The sequence below is a fragment of the Camelus bactrianus genome, chromosome 3 (genome assembly GCF_048773025.1).
Source record: "Camelus bactrianus isolate YW-2024 breed Bactrian camel chromosome 3, ASM4877302v1, whole genome shotgun sequence".
NCBI classification, from domain to species: domain Eukaryota; kingdom Metazoa; phylum Chordata; class Mammalia; order Artiodactyla; family Camelidae; genus Camelus; species Camelus bactrianus.
Genome location: NC_133541.1, coordinates 96,294,466 through 96,320,310, shown reverse-complemented (window position 1 = coordinate 96,320,310; position 25,845 = coordinate 96,294,466). Strand labels below are relative to the sequence as shown.

General features: G+C 48.9%; 1 protein-coding gene across 3 annotated transcripts in view; it reads right to left on the bottom strand.

Annotated features, from left to right (window-relative positions):
* SLC25A48 (solute carrier family 25 member 48) overlaps positions 1-25,845 on the bottom strand; it is a 46,051-nt gene that overhangs the window by 10,203 nt on the left and 10,003 nt on the right. Inside the window, exons 4-7 of one of the 3 annotated variants that reach the window (XM_010971648.3) lie at positions 24,916-25,174; positions 11,726-11,983; positions 9,285-9,418; positions 2,383-2,512 (exon numbers count right to left, since the gene is read on the bottom strand). In XM_010971648.3, the coding sequence (XP_010969950.2) occupies positions 2,390-2,512; positions 9,285-9,418; positions 11,726-11,983; positions 24,916-25,174 (774 nt within the window). In that variant the 3' untranslated portion in view covers positions 2,383-2,389. Of the gene's footprint in view, positions 1-2,382; positions 9,419-11,725; positions 11,984-24,915; positions 25,175-25,845 lie in introns of those variants that run through there. The other 2 variants (XR_012505650.1, XR_012505649.1) reach the window with 2 other exon arrangements.

Below are 25,845 nucleotides of genomic sequence, written 5' to 3'. Positions count from 1 at the left end.
TTCTTAGGAACCAGAGGGATCTCTACTTCTCTCATTGCCTCATCCCACTCTGTCCTCAGTCTAGGCTAAGAGGCTGACACTGGCTGCCATGTCTTCAAAGAGCGGGTGGTACTGCTGCTTAGAGCACGTCCGGCCCAAGATCTCAGTGTTACTTGGTAAATTCAGATTCCAAACTTGTTAAAGGGGCCTGGTATTCTTGGGTTAGAGCAGGAAGTTGAACTCCCTGGGGAGGCTGGTTCAAGATGAGGCTCCAGAAAAGTCACTGGAAACCCCCACCTCCACCTGAGAGGCACCAGCCCCCTCCCCATCCCAGCAGAGGGAAAGCAGGCAGGCATCTATGCTCTTTGTCCTCCAGAACACCTTCAGAAGGAAAAGCTTCCAACTGGGGCGGTCACTGCTCAAAGGCCAAGTCCAGGACAATCAGGACTGGGCTTGCTAGAAACGTCTTCCTCCCTCCTGAAGTTGCCAATCACCAGGGTGGTCACAAGTGGCAAGGTGCCATGGCTCAGGCAGGCATCCATCTACGCTGGGATCTGTGGAGCCTTGGCATTAAAACCACCTTGCGGCTGAAGATTTAATGATATGGAAAAATGGCCCTGAACTATTCAAAGGGAGGAGTAAGTTATAAAATATTGTGTAAAGTAGGATCCCATTTGGGGGATAAAAAAGTTAGAAGAATAGTAACAAGGTCATGGGATTACAGGTATTTTTCTTTTTCTTTTTTCTCTCTGTTTATTTGTATTTTCTTTTTTTTTCCTACAATAAAAATGCACTGATTTTATGACAGGATTTTTTGTAAAAGTCACTTTCATTTATTAAAAGGGGGAAGTAGCCCATATCTGAGCACAGCTTTAAAAACCAGACAACTTTTCTTCCCTGTCTTGGACATAACCCAATACCATGACTCTTCACCCAGGATGTTTAATTATGCAAAATGTGTTGCTAACCTTTTCCTTTTGTAAGAGAGGGACAAAAGCCAGGAAAGCTGTGAATGTGGATGCTTTAGTAAAAAGCTAAAGTATTTGATTTAAAGCCAGCGTCTAGGGCTGGGCCTGGGCTCACTCTCATCAGCCTGCTCCATCCTGTCCTGCTCCTGAGTCTAGGGTCTGGCCCCATCCATGCTGCCTAGCAGGGCTCTGATGCCCCAGGGGAGGGAGCAGGGAGGCTTGCTAGACCTTCCTGATGAGAATCTGCAGTCACCACAGCTGAAGCAAAATGGTTTCTTGTTGACTAGAAAATTCAGTGACTTACCTTTTATCTTTTGAGCTCTACAGATAACTAGTTTGAGGCTTTAGAAAGAGAAACAAGGGAGAAGAGGAGGAACTGAGGGGATATTGGAAGTTGATCATCCCTCTACTCAACGATGTTTCTTAGTGGCCATTTTTGTACCAGGCTTTGTCTGAGGCACTAATGATACAGGGTTAAAAAAAAGTCCCAGCTCTCCTGGAACCGTCACTCTGGCTGGGGAGTGAAGAAAGCTGGCAGGCAGTTAGGATGCAGAGGGATATGGTAGGGGCTGAGGAGCGGCTGTGGGAGGGAGCCTAGAGCAGGAGCACCTCCTCCTGGCTCACCATCAGGGTAGGCTTCTTGGGGGAGGAGACTTCTAGACCAAGATCTACATGACAAAGAGGAGCTGCTGAGGCCAAGGACAAGGGTGAGGGGGGAGGCCTGAGAAGAGGGCATCTGGCTGGGTCAGCATGCACAAAGACCCAGAGTGAGGATGGTATGTTTAGGATGCTAGTGAGGACAAGGCTGTTAAGGAGTGACACTTAACCTAGTGGGCAATGAGGAGCCACTGAGGGCACTGGAGCAAGGGGGTCACTTGCTCAGTTCTGTTTTTAAATGCCCCGGCTGTGGCTGCGGTGACCTTTCTACAATGAGAAAGGGAAAAGGAGAGCGTTCGGGAGGCAGGGATGGTCGCAGAGGCTGTCCTCTAGAGCTCTGGGAGCCTGTTGGTGGCTCTCAGACTCAGGTTCTGAGTTCAGCAGCAAGGTGGGGAGATGGTGCCTGTGTAACAGCGGGTGGGCACCCTGGTTCGAGTCCTCACTCTTGAGCCTAGGTTATTGAATTTGGACAGTGAAGCTAAATGCACTTCTCTCCAAGGGCTGTTGAAACTGCTGAGTAGAAACGGATAGGAGAGCTCACTACAAACAGGTAAGTTCTGTGCCGACCTCAGTTACTAAGCACTCAGCTCACCACCAGTCACAGGTGGCCATTTCAGAAGGACTTTCTGACAAGAAGGATGCCAATTCTAGCCCAGAATTAACACAGATTAAAGAGGAAAGAAATGACAGGTTATTTCAGAAAGTCACACCATTTTCATGGCCAAGAGAGACTCAAGCTCCAAGAGGGCACAACAGGCTGGGAAGGCGGTGCACTGACCTGGCGCTCATGGGCTGGTCACCACGTGGTCCCCGCGGATCGCCTGCAGCGAGAGCTCGTAGCCCAGGAACATGGCCGCGCTCATGGGGAAGCCCCGCACGGCATTGACCGTGATGCCTCTGAAAAACACCTTTGGCGGGAGGCGGCGTTACCGCAGGGCACCCTCTGCCGAGCGGCCACTGAGGCCAGAGAAAGGGCTGACGATGCTGCCCACACACGCGGGCACCCTGTCCCAGGCTGGACCCTACCGAGCCCAAAAGGCCATCCAGGCGGAAACCCTCCGAAACACCCCAGCCACGCCCCCGCGCTCACCCACGTCACTTCTCGCGGGGTTTCCCTTCCCAGGGCCCATACGCATGCGCTAGATACGATGCGCCACCTGTTGAGTCCCACAAATTGCCGTTCTCTCGCCCGGGTACATGCGCACACGCACACACGTGTGATTCTTGGGACTGGAAGTCAGAGCTCCACACACTTTGCCATGGTAGGCAGAGGACCTGGCCGTGACAGGGCTTCAGAGGACGTCCCCAGAGGGGCAGGGTTGGGGGGAACCCAGGCCGTGCTCAAGACAACAGACGTGGAGTCCAGGCACAGCTTTGCCAGTTAGTAACTGTGTTACTTGGGCAAATGGCAAAGTCTCTAGAACTCAATTTTCCCACCTGTAAAATGGGGGTAATACTACTACTGACCTCATACAGTTGTTGAGGGAATAAAGGTGATGTTGCTTTTAAAAACATTTTCACAGTCCCTGCCATGCAGTAACCACTTGTTAACTGTTGACAATCACACCACTATCCTTAACATCAATAGTCACCACTTCATACAGAGTAGCACTCCACCTCGGTCATTAGATGAGTGCTGAGGGGTATTAATACAAGTGGCCTGCACTGACCAGGTGCTAAACCCCACCTTTAATACAAGAAGACTATCTGTCTTCACCCCTAGGGAATATGGTAAGATGCTTCCCTTCCACCCTGAACCTTCCCATCTGGTGCTGGGTAGACACTGACCTATGTGATGTGGTTCCAGCCCCTGGGAAGTTTATAACCTATTAGGGGAGATAAGCCCTATTCAGGAGTAATTACAGTGTAACCTAGAACTTGATGAGAACAAATAAAGGACTTGGTGAAGGGTGGGGTGGGGAGGAGCTGTGATTAAATGTCTTCTCTGGAAAGAGATCACACATCTGAAGACAAATTGCTACCCAAATGTGAACTGCCTGATAAGTGTCAGGTATAAGATAGAAACCTGCTAACTGACTCCTGTATAATTTACTGTTCACTGACAATGTGGTACTGTAATTTTAAGAAGGTAGAAATCCAGCCCCTTGCATGTCCCCAGTTTCCTCAGTTGTTGGACACTCTGGTGTCACAGTAGGAGCAGGCTACTGTCATGGGGCAGGACCTGAGCTGACATCCCTTCAGGAGAGGGAAGAGAAGGGGAGGGAATGACCTCAGTGAACTTTCAGGGAAGGGAGCTGGCCAGGATCCCCAGAGGTCAGCCAAACCCTGGAGTGATTCAGGTAGGGGGCAAGTGGGCTCCTTGTAACATCAGTACTCCTCTCTAATGTCTAACCTTTCTGGAATTCCACAGGTTCACCCAGGGTGACTGAATAACAGCAAGGAACTAGGTCAGGCTCTGAGAGGAAAATTCCATGCTGGGTGCACACAGAAGCTCTCGTGTGCACCTGGGTTTGGCGCTGCAAGGCCAGGCAAGCCAGGCAGGGCCCAGCTTGGCGTGTGATCCTCCTCTCTCATAGTGCTGGGCCATGCAGGAGCTGTGGGCCACCTCAGACAGCCAGAGGTGACTTCCCTCCCAGAGTGGCCTGCTCTGCTGTGAGGCCCAAAGATGCCAAACAAAGTGCTTTTACCCTGTCTTTTGGAACACAAAACATTAGACCGAGTCTTCATGAAGCCTAATGGCTCCCCACTGCCCAAGGTCAAGACCATACTCTTCCCTGGCCTGCCAGGACCCACACACTCTGTCCCTACACTTTCTCTAAGCTGCTTCTCCAACTTGACACTCTGGACAGTATATTGACCTGTCATTCTTCCTAAGGGGCCAGCTCTCTCCCACCACTGAGCCTCTGCTGGTCCCCTTTACTCGAATGCTCCCCAGACCCAGCTACACCCTCTGGTAGCCCTGCCAGGGCCACCCCGGGTAGTATTATGGCCCCTTGCCTTCTGTGCACTCAGTATCTCTGCCTCACAACACTTCTCACACCATCCTTTAATCACCTGTGACTTGTCTATCTTCTTATTAATAGTCCCAGTCAGGGTAGTGAGAGCAGGGCTGTGTGTGTGACTTACCTTTGAATCTCCAGCACCTGCACTGTGCTTGGCCTAGAGGACCCTCTACACATGGTACTAAATGAATCAGTGGATGGATGGCTGGATGGCTGGATGAATAAACTCCTTGATGTGAAAAAGAATGGTCTCTGAGCTGACAGAGTCCCGGTGGCGGCTATGGTAGTGAGGGATTCCTGGAGTGGAGGGAGGTCTCCAAACCCTCCAAATGGCAGACCAAAGAGCAACCAACCCTGGTGCCTCAGGAGGCTTGTCTACTTAACAGATATTCCTCTCCATCCCTCCTAGGAGTCAACCAGTCTCACCCCACTGTCACAGACCCCTTCACAACAGTCACCTCTGTAGAGCAAAAGGACATCAAGTCACTCCTCCAGCCTCCTTATTTCAGATGACAACTCTCCAAGTGTGAGCCATAACCCACGTGGCACAGGACGGTCCTCACAGCAGGCAGAGAATGGATCCAAAACTACCTTGTCTTTCTTCCATTCTGACTTGGGGATGCCCCCAAAGTCCAAGGATGTCTAGTTTCCCTATCATAAAGGCTGCTTTACTGAATAATCACAGAGTTACAAGGGGCTACTAAAACTAGGCACCATTGTCACTATTTCACTCCTTTACTATCACTGAGTTCTCCCATAGAACAGTGGGAACAGGTTGCAGTAAGACTGTTTGGGAGTGGGCACTCCACGTAGCCAGCACCCATGGGGACTGGAGACATCCCTCGGCCCTGCTGCTGGTGGGAATCTGTGAGATAACCCAACTTTCCAGGGCTGTGTGGGATTTTTTTCTCTTTGTTCAAGTTTGTATTTATATGAGACAATGGATGTTTGCTAAATATATTGTGGTAATAATTTCATGATATGTGTAAGTCAAATCATTATGCTATACACCTTAAACATCTACAGTGCTATCTGTCAGTTATCTCAACAAAACTGGGAAAAAAGACAGGTGAGACTCCTAGGAAGATGGCAGAGTAGGAATCTGTCTCTGCACCTAGACAGCTATTACACTGACATAATCTGTCAGATGTATATTAGATGTTCTAATTATATTAGAACTCTGGAGTTTATGGAAGGGTTTGGGCAGTGGTTAATTTTGGTCAATCTCAGCTCTTAGCATAGTAGCAGCTACCATCCCCTATCCCAAGCCCTTTGGAAGGCAGTTGTGCACATGTTCCTGGAACAATCTCCACACAGCCTGTGGGAGCCAGTGTGGGCAATGAGAACCTTGTCCTCCAAATACTGAACATCTGTTTTCTGGTCACTGGTTGCTGTTTCTGATCACAAAGTGCAAAGAGGAGGGCAGTCATTTTTGTTTAACCTCTTACCGTTTTGCAAGCCCTTCTCCTCTGGCTGAAGTGACTTCCAGGGAATTTAAATGGATGGTGCCCCTTTCCCCTCCCTTCATTTTTCTCTTTTTCCTCTTTTGGGAGCCAGACATTAAAGACTAGCATATTCCAAACCAACTGCATAATTGGGGAAAATTAGAAGGTGTCTGTGCATGTGCAGGGAAAGGCATAGGTTCGGAAAAGACCTGAGAAAACCTTAAGTTTACACCTTGAGTTGATCTTTGGGATGGAGAAAGCCTACAACAACAACAAAAACAATAAAAATAAAATCTACTGAAAAAGAGGGAAAATCCAATTTCCATAGTTACCAGATTATTAGATTCAAATGTCTTGTTTTCAACAACAAAAAAAATCACAAGGCATATAAAGAAACAGGCAAGTATGGTCTATTCAAAGAAAACTCAACAATTTCCCTCCAAAAGACCTGATAGCATATCTACTTGACAAAGACTTTAAAACATCCTTCTTAGATTCTTGAAAAACTAAAAACAGATGTGGAGAAGGTAAAAAAAATGATATGTGAACAAAATGGAAAAATTAATAAATAAATAGGAAACCCAGAAAGAAATCAAACAGAAATTCTGGAGCTGAGAAGTATGGAATGAAAAACTGAAAAAATTCACTAGAAGGATACAATGATTTATTAGAGCAGGCAGAAGAAAGAATTAGCAAACTTTGAATATAAGACTGTGGAAATTATTGAGTCTGAGGTACAGAAAGAAAAAACATCAAAGAAAAGTGAACAGAGCCTAAGGGACTTGTGGGAAACTATACATATTATAAGAGTCCAAGAAGGAGAAGAGATAGGGGGCAGAGAGAATATCTGAAGTAACAACGGCTGAAAACTTTCCAAATTTGATGAAAGATGTAACTATAAACATCAAAGAAGGTCAATGAACTCCAAGTGAGATGAACTCAGAGACCTATACCAACACACATTATAATAGACTTTTGAAAGGCAAAGAGAGAATCTTGAAAGCAGTAAGAGAGAAGTGACTCATTACACACAAAGGTTCCTCAAAAGACTTTCAGCAGATTACTCAACAGAAACTTTAGAGACCAGAAGGCAATGGGCTAATACATTCAAAGTGCTAACAGGAAAAAAAAAAAAAACCTGTCAACCAAGAATCTTATAACCAGAAAAACTATCTTTTAAAACTGAGGGAGAAATTAAGACATTCCCAGATAAACAAAAGCTGAGAGAATTCATTTACCACTAGATCTACCCTGCAAAATATGCTCAAGGGAGTCCTGCAGGTTGAAATACAATCACTAGACAGTAACTTGAAGCTGTATGAAGAAATAAAGATCTCAGTAAAAGTAAATATATGGGGAGAGTGACATCAGTATTATGGCAGCACGAGACGGCCCATGTTTTGTCCCCACTTCAACAACAAAAATTCAGCATCCATCCATGAACAAAAGTGCCTCTGTGGGAGTTGTGGATCCAGCACCACACACCAAGGGGCCCAATAGGAGTCATGTCCTCCTGTGCATCAGGTAATAGGCAGCAGATCCTCTGTACTGGCAGTAAAAACTGCAGTGGCCTGTGAACTGGTCCCAGCCACCCTTGGCTGTAGCCCAGGAGCACCTGGGGAACACTGACTTGGATAGTCACACACAGATGAGAGAGTGTGGAAGTCCAGATTTCCAGAGGAGAAGTTCCAGTACCCCATTGGAGAAGAAAGAAAGAAGGAAAGAAGGAAAGAAAGAAGGAAAGAAGGAAAGAAAGAAAGAAAGAAAGGGAGGAAGGAAAGAAAGAAGGAAAGAAAGAAAGAGAGAAGAAGGAAAGAAAGAAGGAAAGAAAAGAAGGAAAGAAAGAAAGAAAAGAAGGAAAGAAAGAAAGAAAGAAGGAAGGAAAGAAAGAAAGAAAGAAAGAAAGAAAGAAAGAAAGAAAGAAAGAGAAAGAAAGGAAGAAAGAAAAAGAAAGAAGGGAAGAAAGAAAAAGAAAGAAGGGAAGGAAGGAAGAAAGAAAGAAAGAAAAAGAAAAGGAAAGAAAGAAAAGAAGGAAAGAAAGAAGGAAGGACAGAAAGAAAGAAAGAAAGAAAGAAAGAAAGAAAGAAAGAAAGAAAGAAAGAAAGGAAGGAAGGAAGGAAGAAAGAAAAAGAAGGGAAGAAAGAAAAAGAAAGAAGGGAAGGAAGGAAGGAAGGAAGGAAGGAAGGAAGGAAGGAAGGAAGGAAGGAAGGAAAAGAAAATGCGTTTGGATGCACTGGAGCAGGCAGTTATACTAACTGGAGGGCTTGTGATGAGGCAGCCATGCGAGAAAAGATCCAGAGCTCAGTAGTAACATTAATACTATTAAAACTGCTACCACTACTATGTGAAAGATAAATGGTTAACTCTTTCCAAAAGCGTATGTGTTATGCATTAAACTGCACACTAATTTAATTTAACCTACAAATATCCCTGCTGTTCATGGTAGGGATGATTATTATCACTGGAGAAACTGAAGCCCAGAGAGGTGAAGCTTGCCTGGATTCCCCAGCTCACAAGTAGCCAGGCCTGGCTTTGAACACAAGTCTGCTGACTATAGAGGCATGCCAAGAAAGGTGGGGCCCATTCAAGGAAGAGCAAGCATGAGGGTGCTAGGGGGTGTCATGGGAGACAAGACAGATGGGGATGAATTCATTTAGAACCCTGGACACCAGATGTGGAAATCTGATCTTCATTCTGGGACAGCTTAGAGTCAAGAAGAGGCTTGGGTTGAGGACCAGCCCTTCGAGTTCCAGGAGGAGAAAAGAGGAGAAGGGAGACAAGGCCAGGCTGGAAGCTGCCTCAATAGCTGAGACCAGAGATGATTGGACTGGCATGGGTTGGAAAGCAGAAGCCAGATCAAGGAACTGGAACTTAAGAGATGTGATGACCACCACAGAGGTGGTTCTGTGACTTCTCACTTGGAGGAGGGGAGAGGGTGAGACACTGAGCAGGGAGTGAGGAAGGAGCTTCCAGCCTACCTGATGAGGAGGAAAGCTTTGGTGACACAGATAGCAGGAGGGGTCTGCCAGGCACCAGCTAAGTGACCTTGGGTTGGTTACCAGTCCTCCCTGAACCTGTCAGGTGGAGAGTACACCCAATTCTTCTACCAGCCCAAAGCAAGGTCTGGAATAGACAAGGCTTTCTTGTAGTGCTTGATTAAGTGGTAACGACCAGGACCTCAATTCCCTTCTCCGTAATCTCATAGCCCCCAGATGTCTGACCCTGACTTCCAGGGACTGACACTGACCCCACACGAGTGCTTTGGGGCTTACTTTAAGACCTTCCTTCTGGTAACTCTGGGAGATACAGTCCAGGACACCTTTGTATTTGTTCACATAAACCCCATCAGCTTGCAGTCGACTCTTCACAACATCCATAGGAGTTGCTGTCCCCCAAGAAATTGCTCCTGTAAAGAGAGAGACAAGTAGGTATCAGGGGCTGGTCGGGGTTTGCAGGGGACCTGGCTCCCTGCAGATTTCTGCCGTTCGAAGGCTGGACAAGCTGCTGGGGAACGTGGAAAGAGCTCAGGGTCAGGACCTATGAATGGGGCCCTAATCATCCCTCGCCACTTGCTGTGAGACTCTGCAGAAGTCTCCTGCCTCCTCGGGGCCTTGGGTTTGTCATCTATAAAATGGGCCAGCAGTACCTATCTGGGGGTGCTGTGAGGACAAATAAACTGACGCACGTGCAGCATTTAGCACCGTGCCAGACCCACAGCCAGTGTTTCCTAAGTGGAAGCCTTTATTAGCAGCTTTTACTGGGGAAACAGGAACAGGAACAGGCCCTACAGTGCTTTGTAGCATCTTTCTGAGCACACGAGAGGGAGCCCAGGGTGAGGCCTGAGGCTGGAGGCTGGCAGCTCTCCACAGGCAAGATTTACTCTGAACATGGAAATGCGAAACAAACACTTGCAGGTAGACTGCTTGCCAAGGAAGCGCCAGCCTAGGGATGGCAGAGAAGACCAGGGGCAGCTCTTTAAAAAGCTCTTATCTTTCCCAGTGATGTGGAATAGAAGCCTTGGGACCAGGTGTCACTGGGTTATCCTCATTGGAAAAGCCCAGGCGCCCCGGTTTGAGAACTTTTGTGACTTTAAAGGACTCTAAGAAAACAACACCAGGTTATTGTGTAAACACAGACATTAGCACATTCTTTGATGGGGAGAGAAAAACAGACTGATGCCAAAGTCCAAGGCAGCTGGTTTGCAAGGTTTTGTAACTGCTGCGCAGCAGCTCCCAAAAGAGGCCCTAGCCTGTCCCAGCCCTCTGCCCATCCCGGCCTCCTGTCCCGGTCCTCTGGGGACCCTCTGGACCTCTCCTCCCTCCTGCCACTTTCCCTGAAGTTGGCCCACAGGCTGCCCTCGCACACACTCTTGTTTCTCAGCCCACGGGCGAGAGAATTACAAAACCAGGTTTGCCTGCCAGGCCACACATACCTGCTCTTATCAGAAATGAGAGCAGCTGGGATGTTGCTTTAATTCTCCGCTAATGAGTGCTTACTGGGAGCCGGTACAGGCCAGGTCTCAGGCACGTGATGGAAGGGAAAACACTGGGGTTTGGTGGCTAAGATGTGGGCTTTGTTACATGTTTGCTAAGATTCAAGCACAGTTGCTCATGGTGATGAGGAGGAGGAATGACAATTTTCTTCTCTCTAGCCGATCTTTCCCAACAAACATGCCATGCTGTCAGCCTTCTTAAGAAGCAATCCTCTCTTGACTTCTGTACCCCTCTCTGGCTATAGCTGCAGTTCTCTCTTCCCCATTACAGCACGGCCAAATCCCTCGGGTGAAGGGTTGTGTGTACTTGGGCTCTCTAATTTCTTTCATCCCATTCTCTCTTGATCCTACTTCAGTTAGGTTTTCACACCCTTTTTGTCATCAAAATGGTTCTTGTCAAAGTCCCTGATGACCTACGCACTGCTTAACCCAAGCGGCAGCAATAGCAGTGCAAAGGCCCTGTGGTGGGGAGAGAGCAGCACACTCAAGCTGCAGCAGAGACCACTGTGGTTGGAGCAGAGCAAGTAAGGGGGCGGTTGCAGAAAATGAATGCAGAAGGGTAATAGGCAGAGGGCCCTGAAACCATTGCATGGTCATTGACTTTTACTCTAAGTGAAATGGGGATGCAGCTGGGTTCTGAGTAGGGAGGTTATAGTTGGACCCCCAGTTCAGGGTCACAAAATGACTAAGTGTGGATTTGAACCTGGATCTTTCTGACTGCAGAGTCCCAGCTATAGTGTCTGCACTAGCTGTGTGACCTTGGGTTGGTAACTTAATCTCTTTGAAGCTGAATTTTCTCATCTGAAAAATGGGGAGACTGATTCCTACCTCATGGAGCTAATGAAATCCTCACATGAGAAAGGTTTGTAGGGTGCCAACATTCAACAAAGGTGGATTGTGTTAACAGATTTTCTTTTCAAAGCTCAGTGATACCTGGAACAATGTGAGTCATAAAATATATCTTCCAACTGAAAGCTTAATGAGTCCCAATAGGGACTCAGAGGGAAGGGGATGGGAGGAAGAGAGGGGACCGTCCCCCATTCTGAGCCCTTCCTCTGCCTGGTTAGGTCTGGCACCTAACAGGTATTGAACAAAGTATTGTGGGATGAGTGGCTGGGTGAATCTTGCCCTTCCCTGGGGCTGAGAAGGGCATGGTAGGCTCCCCAGCTGTCTCTCGGTGGTGGTCAGCACAGGGTCAGGGATCAGCCGCACTGTCCTTACCTGCCATGCCGCCTGCCAGCCACACAGCACAGGGGCTGGGGCCTGCATGGGCATCAGGCGTGATCCAATCACTCAGGAACACATAGGGGATGAAGTAGAGGCAGTAGCCTGGGACGTCCCTCAGCAGCATGGCACTGGCGCCCCGGTACAGCCCTGCCAGGCCTTCGGTTCTCACGATGGTTGCGATGCAATGCACAGGGCCTTGATAGGCTGGCTGCTCCCCAAGAGCTGCCACCCGGGGCTTCACTCCAAGGCTGGCTGCAAGGACAGGGTGAAAAGATGGCAAGTGACCTGGGGTCAAGAGCCAGGCCATTCTCTGGCACTGGAGTCAGTCCAGCCCATTGACAGTTCCCACTCAAGTCACCAGTTGATTTTTACCAAACCTTCTGACCTTCTTGGCAGCTCAGATGCAGATTCTGAAGTCCCAACAGGGAGCCCCTGCCAGCATGTGCAGCCAGATGAGAGACAGTCCCAGCCAGGAGATAAAGCAACCAATGCCTTAGAATACCCCAAGGTTCCCGGTCAACCATCACTATGTCCTTCTGCAGGACATTCTGTGTGACTGCAGAATGCCTAAGATCAAATACGATGAGCCAAACCCAGCTCCTTCTTGAAGCAGAAGCTCGAAAATCCAACACACTCGTGTGTGTGTGTGTGTGTGTGTGTGTGTGTGTGTGTGTGTGTTTGTGTGTGTGTCTGTACTTGGGCACAGCGTGGTGAAAAAAAAGTATATGAGACAACCCAGATTGTCCTGGTTCCAAATCCTGGCCCTGCTTACCAATTTTCTGACCTTGGTAGGTATCTTTTCTGCCTGTGTTTTCTTACCTTTAAAAAGAGGACCGACCAATACTGTATTGTATACTTGAAAGTTGCTAAGAAAGTAGATGTTAAATGTTCTCCACACACACACACACACACACACACACACACACACACACACACAAAGTGGTAACTATGTGAAGTGATTGATTTATTAAATAACCATATCTCAGTAATAATTTCACTGTACATACACACATCAAATCATCACATTGTGAGCCTTAAACTTACACAGTGTTATATGTCAAGTGTATCTCAATGAAGCTGGAAAATTATATTTTTTAAATAAAAACAAGAACAGACGGTTGTGAGTATCCATAAGGTAATACCCATAAAGAGCTCAGCATGGTGCTAGGAACACTGTAGGGGTGCACTAAGTTGTCACCAGATGATACTGAGACCGAGCTGATTGGTGTGAATCAGGTGCAGGATGCACTGGCTGGCAGGCTGGACATGTTCTCACTCACTCCAGCCCTGGCCAGGCTGTGCCCTGGAACAGCTGTAGGGCAGCACCGGTGCCACTGGCCCCTCAGAGTCCTAGGGCACAGGGGCTGTCTCCTTGTCTGACCTCTGGGTTCTTTGCTGACAGATCATGGGTTATTATGTCAGTAGCTTCTTCTCAGGATGTATGTAACCAGCAAGTAGTGACTCAGTCTCTCCCTCTAATCCTTCCACCTGGCTCCCTCCATCTCTGCCTCTGATGCTCACCTAGTCTGCTATGGACCCTTTAGCACAGCTTTAACTTGTGGCCAGAGACCTCTTAGTCCCACTGCAGGTCAAGTGTACTCGTATTCTCAACTTTCCCTTCTTGAAGAACTAACATGACATGACCAGGACTGAGACAGAATGAAGCGTGCCTGTGATCACATGCCCATTTTGCCACCTGGGTTTAATTCCATGTAAGCATCCTCTCAACTGGGTTTTGCATACAGGCTGTATTAAAGACGTGCTGGCTAAAAGACAGACCACTTCCATTATATAGTTGAACTTCCAAGTCCCCACAATAGCCCCAGCTTGACCAGATGAAGGTCAGAGGATAATACTAAGCTTCATGATGCCACAATCCAAGCTGGACTTTTTAAGAGTAAAGTACAACCTGTCCTTTTCACTCATCCCAGAAGGAGACGAGTCCAAGGGGGGAGGTTTCTATTTGCTCGGGAAGTATGCCTGAAGAAACGAACCCTCTATTTACTTTCTGCGTCGGGGGAAGAGGGGCATCATGGCCATGTGCATTAGGCCAACTACAGCGTGGGCGGGAGGCTGAGTCCCGTTCACCTGTACAGTGGATCCTGCAGGCAGTGAGCAGGGGTGGTGGCCACTTTTGGGGGCACAGGGGCCTCTGAGCTCAGAGCAAGATCAGACATTATGGTCTTTGAGAGCCCAGAGGGAGGTCACTGAACACCCCTTCCTCTCCCAAATCCACTATGATACAGCCAGGGTCATCCTGGGAAATTCTGACATTAGACCAAACAGATATAATTGTCCCAACATATAAACCTTGCCTGGGCCATGCTCATGTTGAAGTAACAGTGACCTATCCCAGGAGCCAAGGTTTTCACAAATCAACTACGGGTTTGATGTAGCTTTCAGAAGTTACTGATTGTAGGAGAGTGTCCTGATAACATTCTGCTTGTTTGGAGGTACAGATGTTGAAAAAACTACTTGTCCAAACTCCAACTGACTTTGTCAATAAAAACCTATACTTTTTTCCTTTTCTTTTCAGGATAAGCAAGAAGGAAATTCTCTCACACCCTCTCAAGGTTGTAACATTCAGCAATCTATCTTTTATTGCCTGAAAATGACCCACTTATGACTATTACTGCAATGTAATTGTCATGGAATTGGTGGCCAGGGCTTTCTAGACATAAGTTGATAATGTGAAGCCCTTGGAACGCCTTCCAGCTCCCTCATTCCGCAATATTTTTTAAAAAACTTTTTATTTGGAAATTTCAAATTTTTTTTAAAAATGCAAAAAAGGAAGATTGTACACAGAACACATTGACCCAGATTCACCTACTTTTACCTCATTTGTTTTCTGGTTTGTACGCTGTCTCCCTCCCTCCCCCACCCCCTTCTCACTGAAACGTGTGTATGCAATTAAACTGAACAGATGCCACTGTCCCAGTGCAAAAACTTGGCCTGGGCCGTGTTCATCTCCAGGTAACAGTGACCTGACGTGGAGTCAAGGTTTTCATGAATCAGCCGTGGGTTTGAAGTGGCTTTCAGGAATCACTGATACAAGGAGAACGTCTGATAAAACTGGAAAAAGGCCTGCCAGACCATAAACTGGCTTTGTCATCAAGCCCCAAACCAGAACCAAACCTGTGCTTTCAGTCTTTTTTTCCCCAAGATAAGCAATAAGGAAATTCTTTTTCACATACATACATACATCATTTTGTTTTCCAAGCCATTTCAGGGTGAATTACATACAAAAAGGCCCTTTACCCCTAAATACTTCAGTCTGTGTTTCCTAAGAATCAGGATGCTATCTTACAGGCCGTAGGGCAGTTGCTGGCTTCATAATCTACATGGACAATACTTGTGTCTAAGGCACTGCCTGTGCTCGCACTGTCACATGATCTCATCGTGACCTTTAGAGTGATCCTCCCCCGCCCCGGGACAGGATCCAGTCTATCAGGTATTGTATTTAGGTGTCCTGTCTCTTTAGCTTCCTTTCGTCTAGAGCATTTCCACAGCCTTTCTTTGTTTTTTATGACAGGGACTATTTTTAAGAGTACACCAACCCCCTTCTTGTTAATTGAACGTTCCTTACCTGGGCTTTGTTGAATGTGTCCTTGCTGTTACACTAAGACGATGCCTTCTTGGCTGGACCTCTTCTCCACTCTGTTCTTAAGTCTCACCTCTTTTCCCAGGAGGACCATCACTCTCAAGAGCCCCTGTCTTCTCTGGCCCCCCACACTTGTTTTTCTTACTTTGTTTTTAACTGAGGTATAATTTACAATCTATCAAACGTGTAGCTTTTAAGTGCACAGTTGGTGAGTTTTGACCGTGGCATGCACCAGTCACCACATCCTACTGAGAAAATGACATCTTACACTTGAAGTAAACTGTGTTTGTGGGTCACTGTTCACTCAAGCAGAGCAAAGATCCCAAGCCTACTGACCCTCTCCTGCTTTTCAAGGTAAAGGGGTTCCATGACACCAGTGATGGGTCACTAGGTGAGAACCCAATCTCTTTTAGGCGATGGCTGTTACAGGCCCATCTACTGTAGTAAGATAGTGGTATGAACGATTCATAAGGGACCACAAAGCAGAAGACAGCAGGAATTCCTATCAGTTGCTCAGACCACAGATGCTCTGTGGCTCAGCGGGGGAAGGTGTGGCCTGGGGGGCTCTCAGCAGCTAGACTTAGAAAAGTGCTGAATCAGAGTTCTCGGTAACTCTAGCAGTGGACCGATTTTATGTAGTAGAAAACAAATTTTGATGACCCTTAATAACTGACTCGGGAGATTGCTGGCAAGCAGCTCTTGGAAATATGCAAGACTGAGATTTGTGGACTTGTATGTCTTTCTGCAAGGAACCTGAGGAAGGAGGTGAGTACTCCACACACACTGGACAACCAACCCTCAGCCTGTTGTTCCAGAACTTTCAGGGCTTGGGCCTGGGCGTGTGCACATGCATGGGAAGTGATTCACATTAGGTTTCTTTCTTTCTAGGGTGAAATATATTTAGATTCCCTAGTGAGAATTTTTGGTTCAAAAATAAGGATAAAATTATGAATCAGATTTTTTCATTTCTTATCATGAGCACTTTGCCCTTGAGATCATTTCTGGCTGCACTCTCTAAATTAAGAGCCTTTTACAATGATAGATATATAGCACTCAGAATGCCTGTTTTGAATTTTCTTTCCCAAATTCGATTAGGATCAACTCAAGCCCCCTAACACCAAGACTGGCAGGATGTTCAAAGTTGATAAAATTGGCCCCACCCTGCTCCTAACCTTCAACTAGGAGCAGAAGGAGGCCCAACCAGTTCTAAAGAGACCCCTCCTCCAAGCTCCCATGCCTTGTCCAGCTGGATCCCTGCCATTGCTCCTTGGACCACATGCTGCGGCTGTCCGGCTCTACTGCGCTGCACCAGTGTTGGTGTTTTGCTTGCCGGGGCCAGGAGGTCCCTCTGAAGGCAGGTGCCTCTGCAGGTGCCTCTGCAGGGGGTGGGTATTTCTAGGTTTGGCCAGGTCTAATGGGACATATGTAGCCACCTCCTGGAGTCCTCCTACCCTAGAGAGGCTGAACTAGCCCAGATATAGGCTAAGGTCCCCACAGATCTGCCCCTACTGGCTTTCTCAGAACCCAGCGACCTGCCACAGCATCCTGTTGCACCCTTCCCAGACACAAACAAGAACGAGCTTCATTTCTTTCCTTTCTTGAAGGCAATGCTGTTCAATTTCTTCAATGGGTCATGACCTTGGAGACAGGAAAGCCAACTGAAACACAATGGCTGATCAATGATCCTCTGAGTTAGTAAGGAGGGCCAGCCCTCAGGAACACAAAGGCCTGACCACTCTCTGTAAGGGGGAGCGCCACCAGACCTCTCCTGTGTGCCTGTGTCAGGGTGGGACGGAAACACAACATCATCTCTCAACAGGTCACTTTCTACAGAAAATCCTTAACAAGTCGACCATCCACAGAGGGGGACCGGCTGGTCCTGGTCAGTGATTGCAGGCTTACCAAGTGTTCTGTATTCAAATACGTCTGGGCCAGCAGGCTCTCAAATGGAAGGTGGGAGCATGGAATTATTTCAAGGCACCCACAAATTCATAAGCAATATAGATGGACAGAATATCTCACATACATATGTGACCATTTTTCTTCCATGTGTAGGTGCTATTGTGGGAACACAGTAAACATTTGTTTATACAAATAAGCTGTAGTAGCTTGTTGTCATGGGTTTTTTCTTAATCCATAGACACAAAATAAAGCCGCTGTTTATGGATTGGACTCCATTTTGTATATTTAAAAGGTACTCATAGAAAAAGCTGGGACCCCTAGTCCACGCCAAGGCCGTGCCCCCTGTTATGGGGTCTGTCCTGGTTGCTTCTGCTTTCTGAGCAGGAGGTTTTGCTCTGACTCATGCAGTGAGTTTCCTGATGATGGGAGTCACACTCTGGGGCCTGTCACAGGCACTGTGGCCCTCATGTGCCTCAGCATCTATCCAGGGAAGTCCTGAGCATCTGACTGACAGCTCTAGCACCAGGGCCTCCCAAAGCTTCACATCCCACACTCAGCCTTCTTCCAAACCCAGCCCTGTCTGGTCCTTGTGCCAGAGGCTATAAATGCTAAAAATTACTTCCAAATCATGGTCTAAGCTGCTGCACTGGTTTACATGCTACGGAAGCATCCAGAAATGTGGATGTTGGTCCTCCAGCAGCCAGGCTGGGGATAACCTCTGTGGTTTGGGTTTGAGCAGGCTGGGGGACCCCTCAGTTCACTCCCCCAGGATATTACTAACTGGGAATCTGTGTCCCAGTTCCTACTTCTAATGGGTCCAGCAGTTTCCTCATGGTCTGAGGGTCTATGATAGGCAGACGTTGAGCAGAAAGAGCCCAGATTAGGAGCAGTTGGGATTTGCTCTGCTGCCCAGTTGCTATTTCCTATACAACCTGGGGCAAAGGACTCAACCACATTGGGCCTCGGTTTCCTCATCATCTACACAAGGAAGAATTAAGTGGCTTGTCTGCCTCATTCGGCTTTTGTGAAAATTAAGTAAGAATGCTGGCAAATATACTTTACTAAAATGCGTGCAGTACAAATGAACTTTATTTGAGGCTAAGAGTTGTCCTTCTTGTCTTTGTTACCTTGTCCTGAGGTGACTTCAGGTTCTGGAAGTGCTACACCTGCCAGCCGCAGGCAGTCGTGCCCTGCTGTGACCTGCCATGACTTGCAGAGAGCTGCCAAGCCTACCGTGGGAGACTGTGGGTGCCCACGTGGTGCTGAGAACCATCAATACCAGTGTCGAGGCCAGAAATCAGGATAATACTTGCCCATGTCAATTGATTTAAAGAACAAATGGGCATGTCCCCATCACATGCAACTTGCACAGTGGTGCATTATGGTGTGTGCACCTACATTAATCTTGGCGAGCTATGTGGGACCACAGTTTGAAAAAAGATTCAAACCGCCCAGAACTCAAGGATGCCTCCTGAAATTGTGTGGCTATATGCCTGACCTCTTCACAAACCTCCTCCCTCTACTTTTGGGCCACTATTGCTCCAGCCCTCACCTCCTATTGCCAATCCACAGCCTACTTGAGAAGAAGGCCCCAGCTGTATGGTCCTGGCTTGTCTCCAGGTTTTTGTGCCCTTTAACATGCTCCAAGGGTTCCTGCCTTCCCACAGGCTTCCTTATTCAGAAGCTGAATAGAGCAACAAGTGTCCCTTCACAGAGCTTAACATCAAAAATTCCTGCCCTGAACTGGGAACGTCTTAGAAGCTCCACTGTACCAAAAGGAAGACCCTCCCCAGTGTTAACCTGCCTTGGGAAGAGCTTATTTCCTAGCAGCCACACATCTTTGTGGGAGCAATAAGACTATGTTACTAAAGACAGACTAAAGTAGTCAGGGCCTCTGAGGCACAGGTGTTGACCTTCCCAGCTAGAGATTTCTGAAGACACAGGGAAATCGAAGAAATGGTTGCATGCCATTTTGTCATCATGCAGATTCTTGGGCTCAAACAGGCTTTACGTTCAGGTAGGTGGTTAATCATCTCGCCTGCCCAGATGCACCCCTCGGCTGGCGCTCCCTGCTGTCACCATCCAGCCTGGCTTGTCTCCTCTTGACACATCCAGGAGTTAGGACCTTCTTCTCCCTGAGTCCTGGCCACATTGTGCCCTCTTCATTCCATTCAGATTACCTTAAATATGGGAGAGCCAAGCTCCCTCAACTTCCTTCCTCTTGTCTCAAAATTCTCACTCAAATGTCTCTTCCTTTTCCTTTCCCAACTTGGAAAAGAAAGTCTTCTCCCTTCTCTAGCCCTTGGTCTCCGTCCCCACTGTCACCCTGACTTCAGCAACTCTCCCCTCTTCACTCTCCTTCCCCAGGTTGGTGACCTATGTCTCTCAGGACTCTGTTCCCAGGGTGGGGAGCTGCGTGGCCTGGGGCAGAACAGCACAGAGAGCACAGACAAGTCACATAGGCCCAGCCTCAGTTTCCCCACCTGCCAAAGAGAGAACGACAGTGCCTGTTTCAGCCACAGAGCTGCTGCGGTGACTGCCTCACCGGACGTGCGTTAGCGCAGGGCCCGCAGCAGGGCTCAGGGCTTGTTAGCAGCAGCTGTTAGTGCCAGTGCAGCCCTTCCCGAACTCCTCTGCGATGTTTTCTCAGTAACGTTCATCCTCTTGGTTTCTGCAGCTAACTTCTATGACTTCAGCTGTCACTTCTCTGTCTGTCACACCTGTCGAGACCTCCAGCCCTGGCATTCCAGCTGCAGTCCCTCCCTCAACAGGAACCGAGGCAAAGTCACCACGTTCTCACTCGAGCTACCCTTCCGGCCAGGGTCCAGATCAGCAGCAGCAACCACGAGCACATGCTGCTCACCCCTCCACGCCAAGCTCTGTCGCGCTCACTTCATTGGGTGTTTCTTTCCCTGCATGGGAGGGGCCCCCCTCCTCAGCGCCACCCAACTTGGCAATCTGGGTCATTTTCCACACTTCCCTCTCTCCTCCTTGGCCTGCTGGTTCTGCATCATCAATGCCTCTTCCAGCTGCCACCCCCTCTGCTCCCCAAGCCCACGGCCCTGGGTCGGGTGTTCCTAGCCTCTCGCCGGGTCTGTGGCAGCAGCCTTCAAATCAGCCTTCTCACCTCCACCATTCCCACCCCCTTCCACCTCTTCTCAAGGCCGGGGTCACTTTCCTACCACGTGGTGTTGCTCAGGTCCTGCTGATGTCTGAGACGCTCCAGTGCCCCCTGAATGGCACCGAAACCCCTACTCAGCTGAAATCCAAGCTCTCCACAACTGCCCCCGTACCTTCCAGAGCCCACCTCTCCCTGCTCCCCGCATCCTGCCACACGCCTGCCTTTCCTGCCACTGACTCCGTCTCTACATCATTCCTCAGCCTGAAACAACTCTCCCCACGACATCCCTACCTTTAAATGGCAGCCAGTATTCAAAGACTGGTCAACAGCTACTTCCTCTCTGGAGCCTTCCTGATCTGCAGAGCCAGATTCAGAGGTTCCAGGGCCTTCCCCAGGCCCTTCTCATTCTGGTACCTACCTGATTCCCCACCAGACTGTGTGCTCCATGAAGGCAGGGCTGTGTGTGTCACACAGAAAATGCTCCTGAATGAATGAATCAGAGAGGTGTAACACTCAGCCTTTTGCCTCCAGCTGGGCCTGGTCAGGGTCAGCACAGAGTTAATGCTGAGTGCTCCTCTCATCCCCCAAACTCTGGCCTCCTGTGGTGTTAAGGGCTTTGTGATCTGCATGTTAATCAGGCTCTTAATGAAAATACAGACCTGAAAGCTCCCAGATGGGGGAGGAGTGAGTGTCACTGGCCGTTGGTCTCCAGGATGTGACTTCGCCCAGGCAGCAGAGGGACTGCTGGCCTCTAGGACCTCAGCCCCCATTTCCAGCTCAGGCCCAGCAGGGAACCCAGTGAGGCTCCTGCCCACGTGAAGAGTAATGATGACTTAAAAAGGGAAGGTCTTTTCCCAGTGCCTTACTATCAAGGCTGCATCCGACTGAACTCAGGCCAAGTGACAGAGGTTTCAGGAGAAAACCTCTGTGAAGTTGGAAGAGTTTTTGTGAGTTTCCAGTGCTGTTCAGCAGGCACCGGAAGGTGGTGCCAAACAGAAACTCCCTTTAAACTTCAACTGACGATGTCATTTGTTAAAACGCTTCTGTATAACAATTTTGCAGTAAGTACCAAGAATCTTAAAAATGACCATTCTCTTTGACCCACTCACGAATTAGAGCCCACACATTTAGGGAAATGAACCCCAAATGAAGGCAACTCTTTATGGACAACTTTGCTGATCACATCACTATTTTTAAAAGACGGGAAACTGTAAACAAGCTAAATGTTCGTCAGTTGGAAGACATTTGAATAATAAGTGTAATTGTATAGCTAACATTTATTTCATGTTTGCAATGTACCAGACACTTGCTGAGATCCATGTGTTATACACTGTCCCATCCCATCCCAGTTATGAAGTAGCTACTCTTGTTAGACCTTGTTTTGCAGGTGAGTAAACTGAGGCTTGGCGATCATAGGCATCTTGTCCAGAGCTTCCGGACTCTGGTGGAGATTGGATTAGAAGCAGGTAGTCAAACTCTAGAGACTGAATTCTTACCAGACTATATCAATCCTCTCAAAATGTGTGTACATGTGTGTGGAATTTTAATTTTACATGCTATTTTAGTAACATAGAAAATGTTTCTGTTATAATGTTGAGTTAAAAACAGGATATGAAATTGTGTATAACATGAGAACAACAGCTTAAAACATTTAATCCATACATATAGAAAAGGGAAAGGAAACACAGTGATCGTATTTAGGTGGTTGGGCACTTTTTCCCTCTTCATCCAATGTTCAGTATTTCATACATTTCCAACCACAGGTCACCACTAATAGACAATCAGAAGGAACTCAATGGCTTTATATTTGCATGTCTCCAACCAGATGAACTGAGCTCTCACCTCGACACGGCCTCCAGTCTACCTGACACAAGCCTGAAAGCAGAGAAGCCAGAAGCCTCCAGCACCTGGCTTCAGGACATGGCTTAGTCTCTCATCACCCATCATCACCCATCATCACCACCCAGGAAGTGGACTGGCAATTCTGGGCTAGAGCTGTAAGCCATGAGCAATTCCACAAGCCCTGCACAAGCTGGCCTAAAAATAACCATTGTGGCACAACAACCATGCAGAGCAGGCCTGACTCAGAGTAGAGACCACGAGCTTGCAATGAACCACAGCCCCTCACTGCTCAGTCCACACAGTACTTGGTGCTGCCCCCGAGCCTGGCTGAGATGGCAGCCCACTGCCTCCCACCCACCCTGTTTTGAGTGGCCCAATTTCTGTCTGCCTGTCTGCTGGACAGGACAGAGCACCACAAGAGGGACAGGACAGAGTATTTTGTTCACCGCTGTGTCCCCAGCACCTAGCCCTGCGCCTGGCACACAGCAGGTGCATAACTATTGTGTGTTGGATACATGAACAGGGCTAACAGTCAAGCCGACCTCATGCTGTTGGGGTGGATATTACATGAGCTGATGCACATACAGCACTTAACTCAGCACCAGGCACACCATGAGCACTGAGCAACTTTGTCAGCTACCAATGGAGGCTGCTCAGCTCCCCAGAACAAAGGCTTCTGCACACCCAGCATTGGGGCCTTTCTTGGGTCTGACTATTCTCTAGCTGCTCCTATCCTTCCTCCATCTCCAGAGGCTTCTAGTCTGGCCTCAGGACCCCTGTGGCTCAGGCCATGGCCTGCCAAGTCAGCCACTGTTCTAGCACCGTCTGCAAGGAAGGTGGGGGTAGATGAGGGCAGGACAGAAGATGGAACCAAACACTGCCAGGAAAGCTCAATAATTAACATGCCTCCAAATGTCTCAGGCACCTCTTGAGAAACATCTCCCTTGGTGTCCAGGCTAGCTGCGGGTCCCCTCACACACTCACATGCACGCTGCCCCCTATTTCCTCCCCTGCCACAGACAAGGCGCCCAAGTTGTGAAGGAGGTGGGGCTGCCCCCAGTAGCCGAGGGGCCTCATCACTGAGACTCTTCCAACATCTGGACTCCAAAGAGCTTTAAGGCTTATGGAGAGATTTCCTCTGCACCTGAGACTAAAACAGCTTTTCTAAAGTTGACAGGAGAGCACAGAAAGCCAGCCCGGGGGCCAGGACTCCTGGATTCTAGGCCTGCTCGCGATGTCCTTCATTTCTCTACATTTTGGCTTTTGCCTCCAGGGTAGGATCAGCTTCAAACATTTCTCAGAGCTTCCATCCTTTGATCAAACCGAACTGTACGAAGACATGACTCAGCATGTCAGGGAGACAGAGGTGGGGATCCACCTGCCCTGTGGCCCCCCAGGCCGCCCCATAGGTTGTGCTCTGTGACCCCTTGGGTGATCCAGCCTGCTTGTTGTCCTGCATCTCCCTGCATGCTGATGGTGACCATGGGCCTGGGGGCACTGAGTGTCCAGCTGGTATGACTCATGTTCTTGGGGCAGCCATGCCCCAGGCTGTCCATGTACCCCAGTGAGGAGCACCAGCATGGAGGATGCTCGGAGGATGTGTAGTCCTGGCCTGGGCACCTCCCTGGTCGGGCAGGGAGTGCAGGCTGAGTAGAGGCACCCAGGCTGGGGGTATGAGAGGCACTGGGCCCTGATGCTCCTGAGACATGGGGCACAGCTGACTCCTAGCCTCTAGGGCAGAGGGCTTACATGGAGGCTATTTGGAAGGCCACCAGGGAGAGGGGTCCTATCCACAAGAGCTGTCAGGTATATATCTGAGGTGACGGGAAGGACCATGGATCCAGTCCTTCCATTATACAGAAAAGGAGACTGAGGCCTGGGAAGGGACAGTATCTTCCCTAAGGAGACACAGTAAAATGAGAGCCAAGAACCAAACCCCAAGTTATTGCAATTTGTCTTCTAAGACCCCCAGCTCATCCTTCCTCTAGAGCTGACAGCTTTAACTCCGTACACAAGTGCCTTCCAGTTCTTTCAATCCTCTTTTATCAAAACGGCTCCCAGGAGAAGAGGCAGCAACCTCTTTCCCAGCAGGGAGAAGAGGACAACTGCAGCTGGGGTGCAGGACTAGCTTCATGGCACACAAGAAATGAAGTTCTAATGGAATGTCAGGGGCAAGAAGGGGGCGGCCTGCTTCACGGCCCTGCAGCTGGTCCTGCACGGGGCCTCCCTGGCTGCATCCCCTGGCATGTGGGGCAGGTGTGGGCCTGAGACCTGGCAGTCACAGAGGGTCCATCACCTGACTTAATGCTCTGCTGTTGCCCTTCTTAAATTCTTACTAATTTTTGAACAGGGGAGTCTTCATTTTCATTTTGCGTGGAGGGCTGCAAATTACGTAGCTGGCCCTCACTAGCCAGTCATTAACTGTGTATCCTTAAATAAGTACCTTAACCTTGGGAAGCCTCAGTTTTCTCATCTGTAAAATGGCAACAATCACAACACCTGCCTCACAGGATTGTGCATGAAGAGAATACGTGCAGAGCTCGATGCAAGTGCCTGGCGCATAGTAAATCCTTAATCGATGGGAGTTACCACTATAGATAAAATAATATGACAGAGATGCCCTGCTCCATAAAAAGGATGTTAAGTGTATCCCAGATCGACAAACCAAGAAAGGGTCACAGGTGCCCTGACACCAGGCTCCCTCCCCTGGCCTCTTACCTTCCTGAAATGGCTGTGTTTGCATCTGCAGCCGGATCTTGATGAGGTCCACGGGTGCTCCCAGCCCGACAGAGACCACACCAGCCACCATGCTGGCCAGGAGCAGGTCAGACAGCACATGGCGCGGACCAGCCTCGGGCTCTTGGCACCGATGGTGGCTGAGGAACCTCTGCGTGTTGCTGAAGACCCCGAACACCACTGAGTTGTAGACGGTGATGCTGACAAGGGGGAAGGACATGCCCTTGAAGAAGCCGAACACCTGTGGGGAGATCCGGGGGGAGGAAGCCTGAGGGCCCGGGCTGCCCTTGGCAGAGACCCTGCCCTCCTGGAGCCCGCAGGCTGGTGGGGGAGATACCACAGGAAAAATCAACCAGTATGTCCATGGAGAAAATGAAAGAGGATGATGATGTGAGAAGAGAAACAGGGGAGGGTGAGAGCACCCTCGCCCTGAAGAGGAACTGGCTTCTGCATGGAGCTCTGCTTCCTGAGCTGCAGGATGCTGGGCCTGGAACCTGCATTTGTCACCTGAGTGGCAGTGTTCCTGGACTGCGGCCGAGGGGGAGCCCCAGTGGGTAGTGGGCTTGCCAAGCATCATACACTCCCTCCTCCTGCGCCACTCCAACAAAAACATCCTCTGGGCACTGGCCATGTGCCAGGCCCTGGGGACAGCAAGAAAGAAACACTCTCCACCCTCACTGAGCTCACGGCGGGGGGGGGGGGGGGCTGGTGGGAAGGAAACCCAGATAGACAAACTGACATGTGCTAAAATAAGCCTGTGGTGAGGAGGTACGAAGGGCCCCACAGCTCCTCAGGGCACCTGGGTCAGCATGTAGCTGGGTGCCCCTGAGCAAGAGCATCTGTTGGAAAACAGCTAGAGAGGGTGCCCCTGGAAGGACAGCACCAAGAGGCTCCTGCACAGGATGCAGGAGG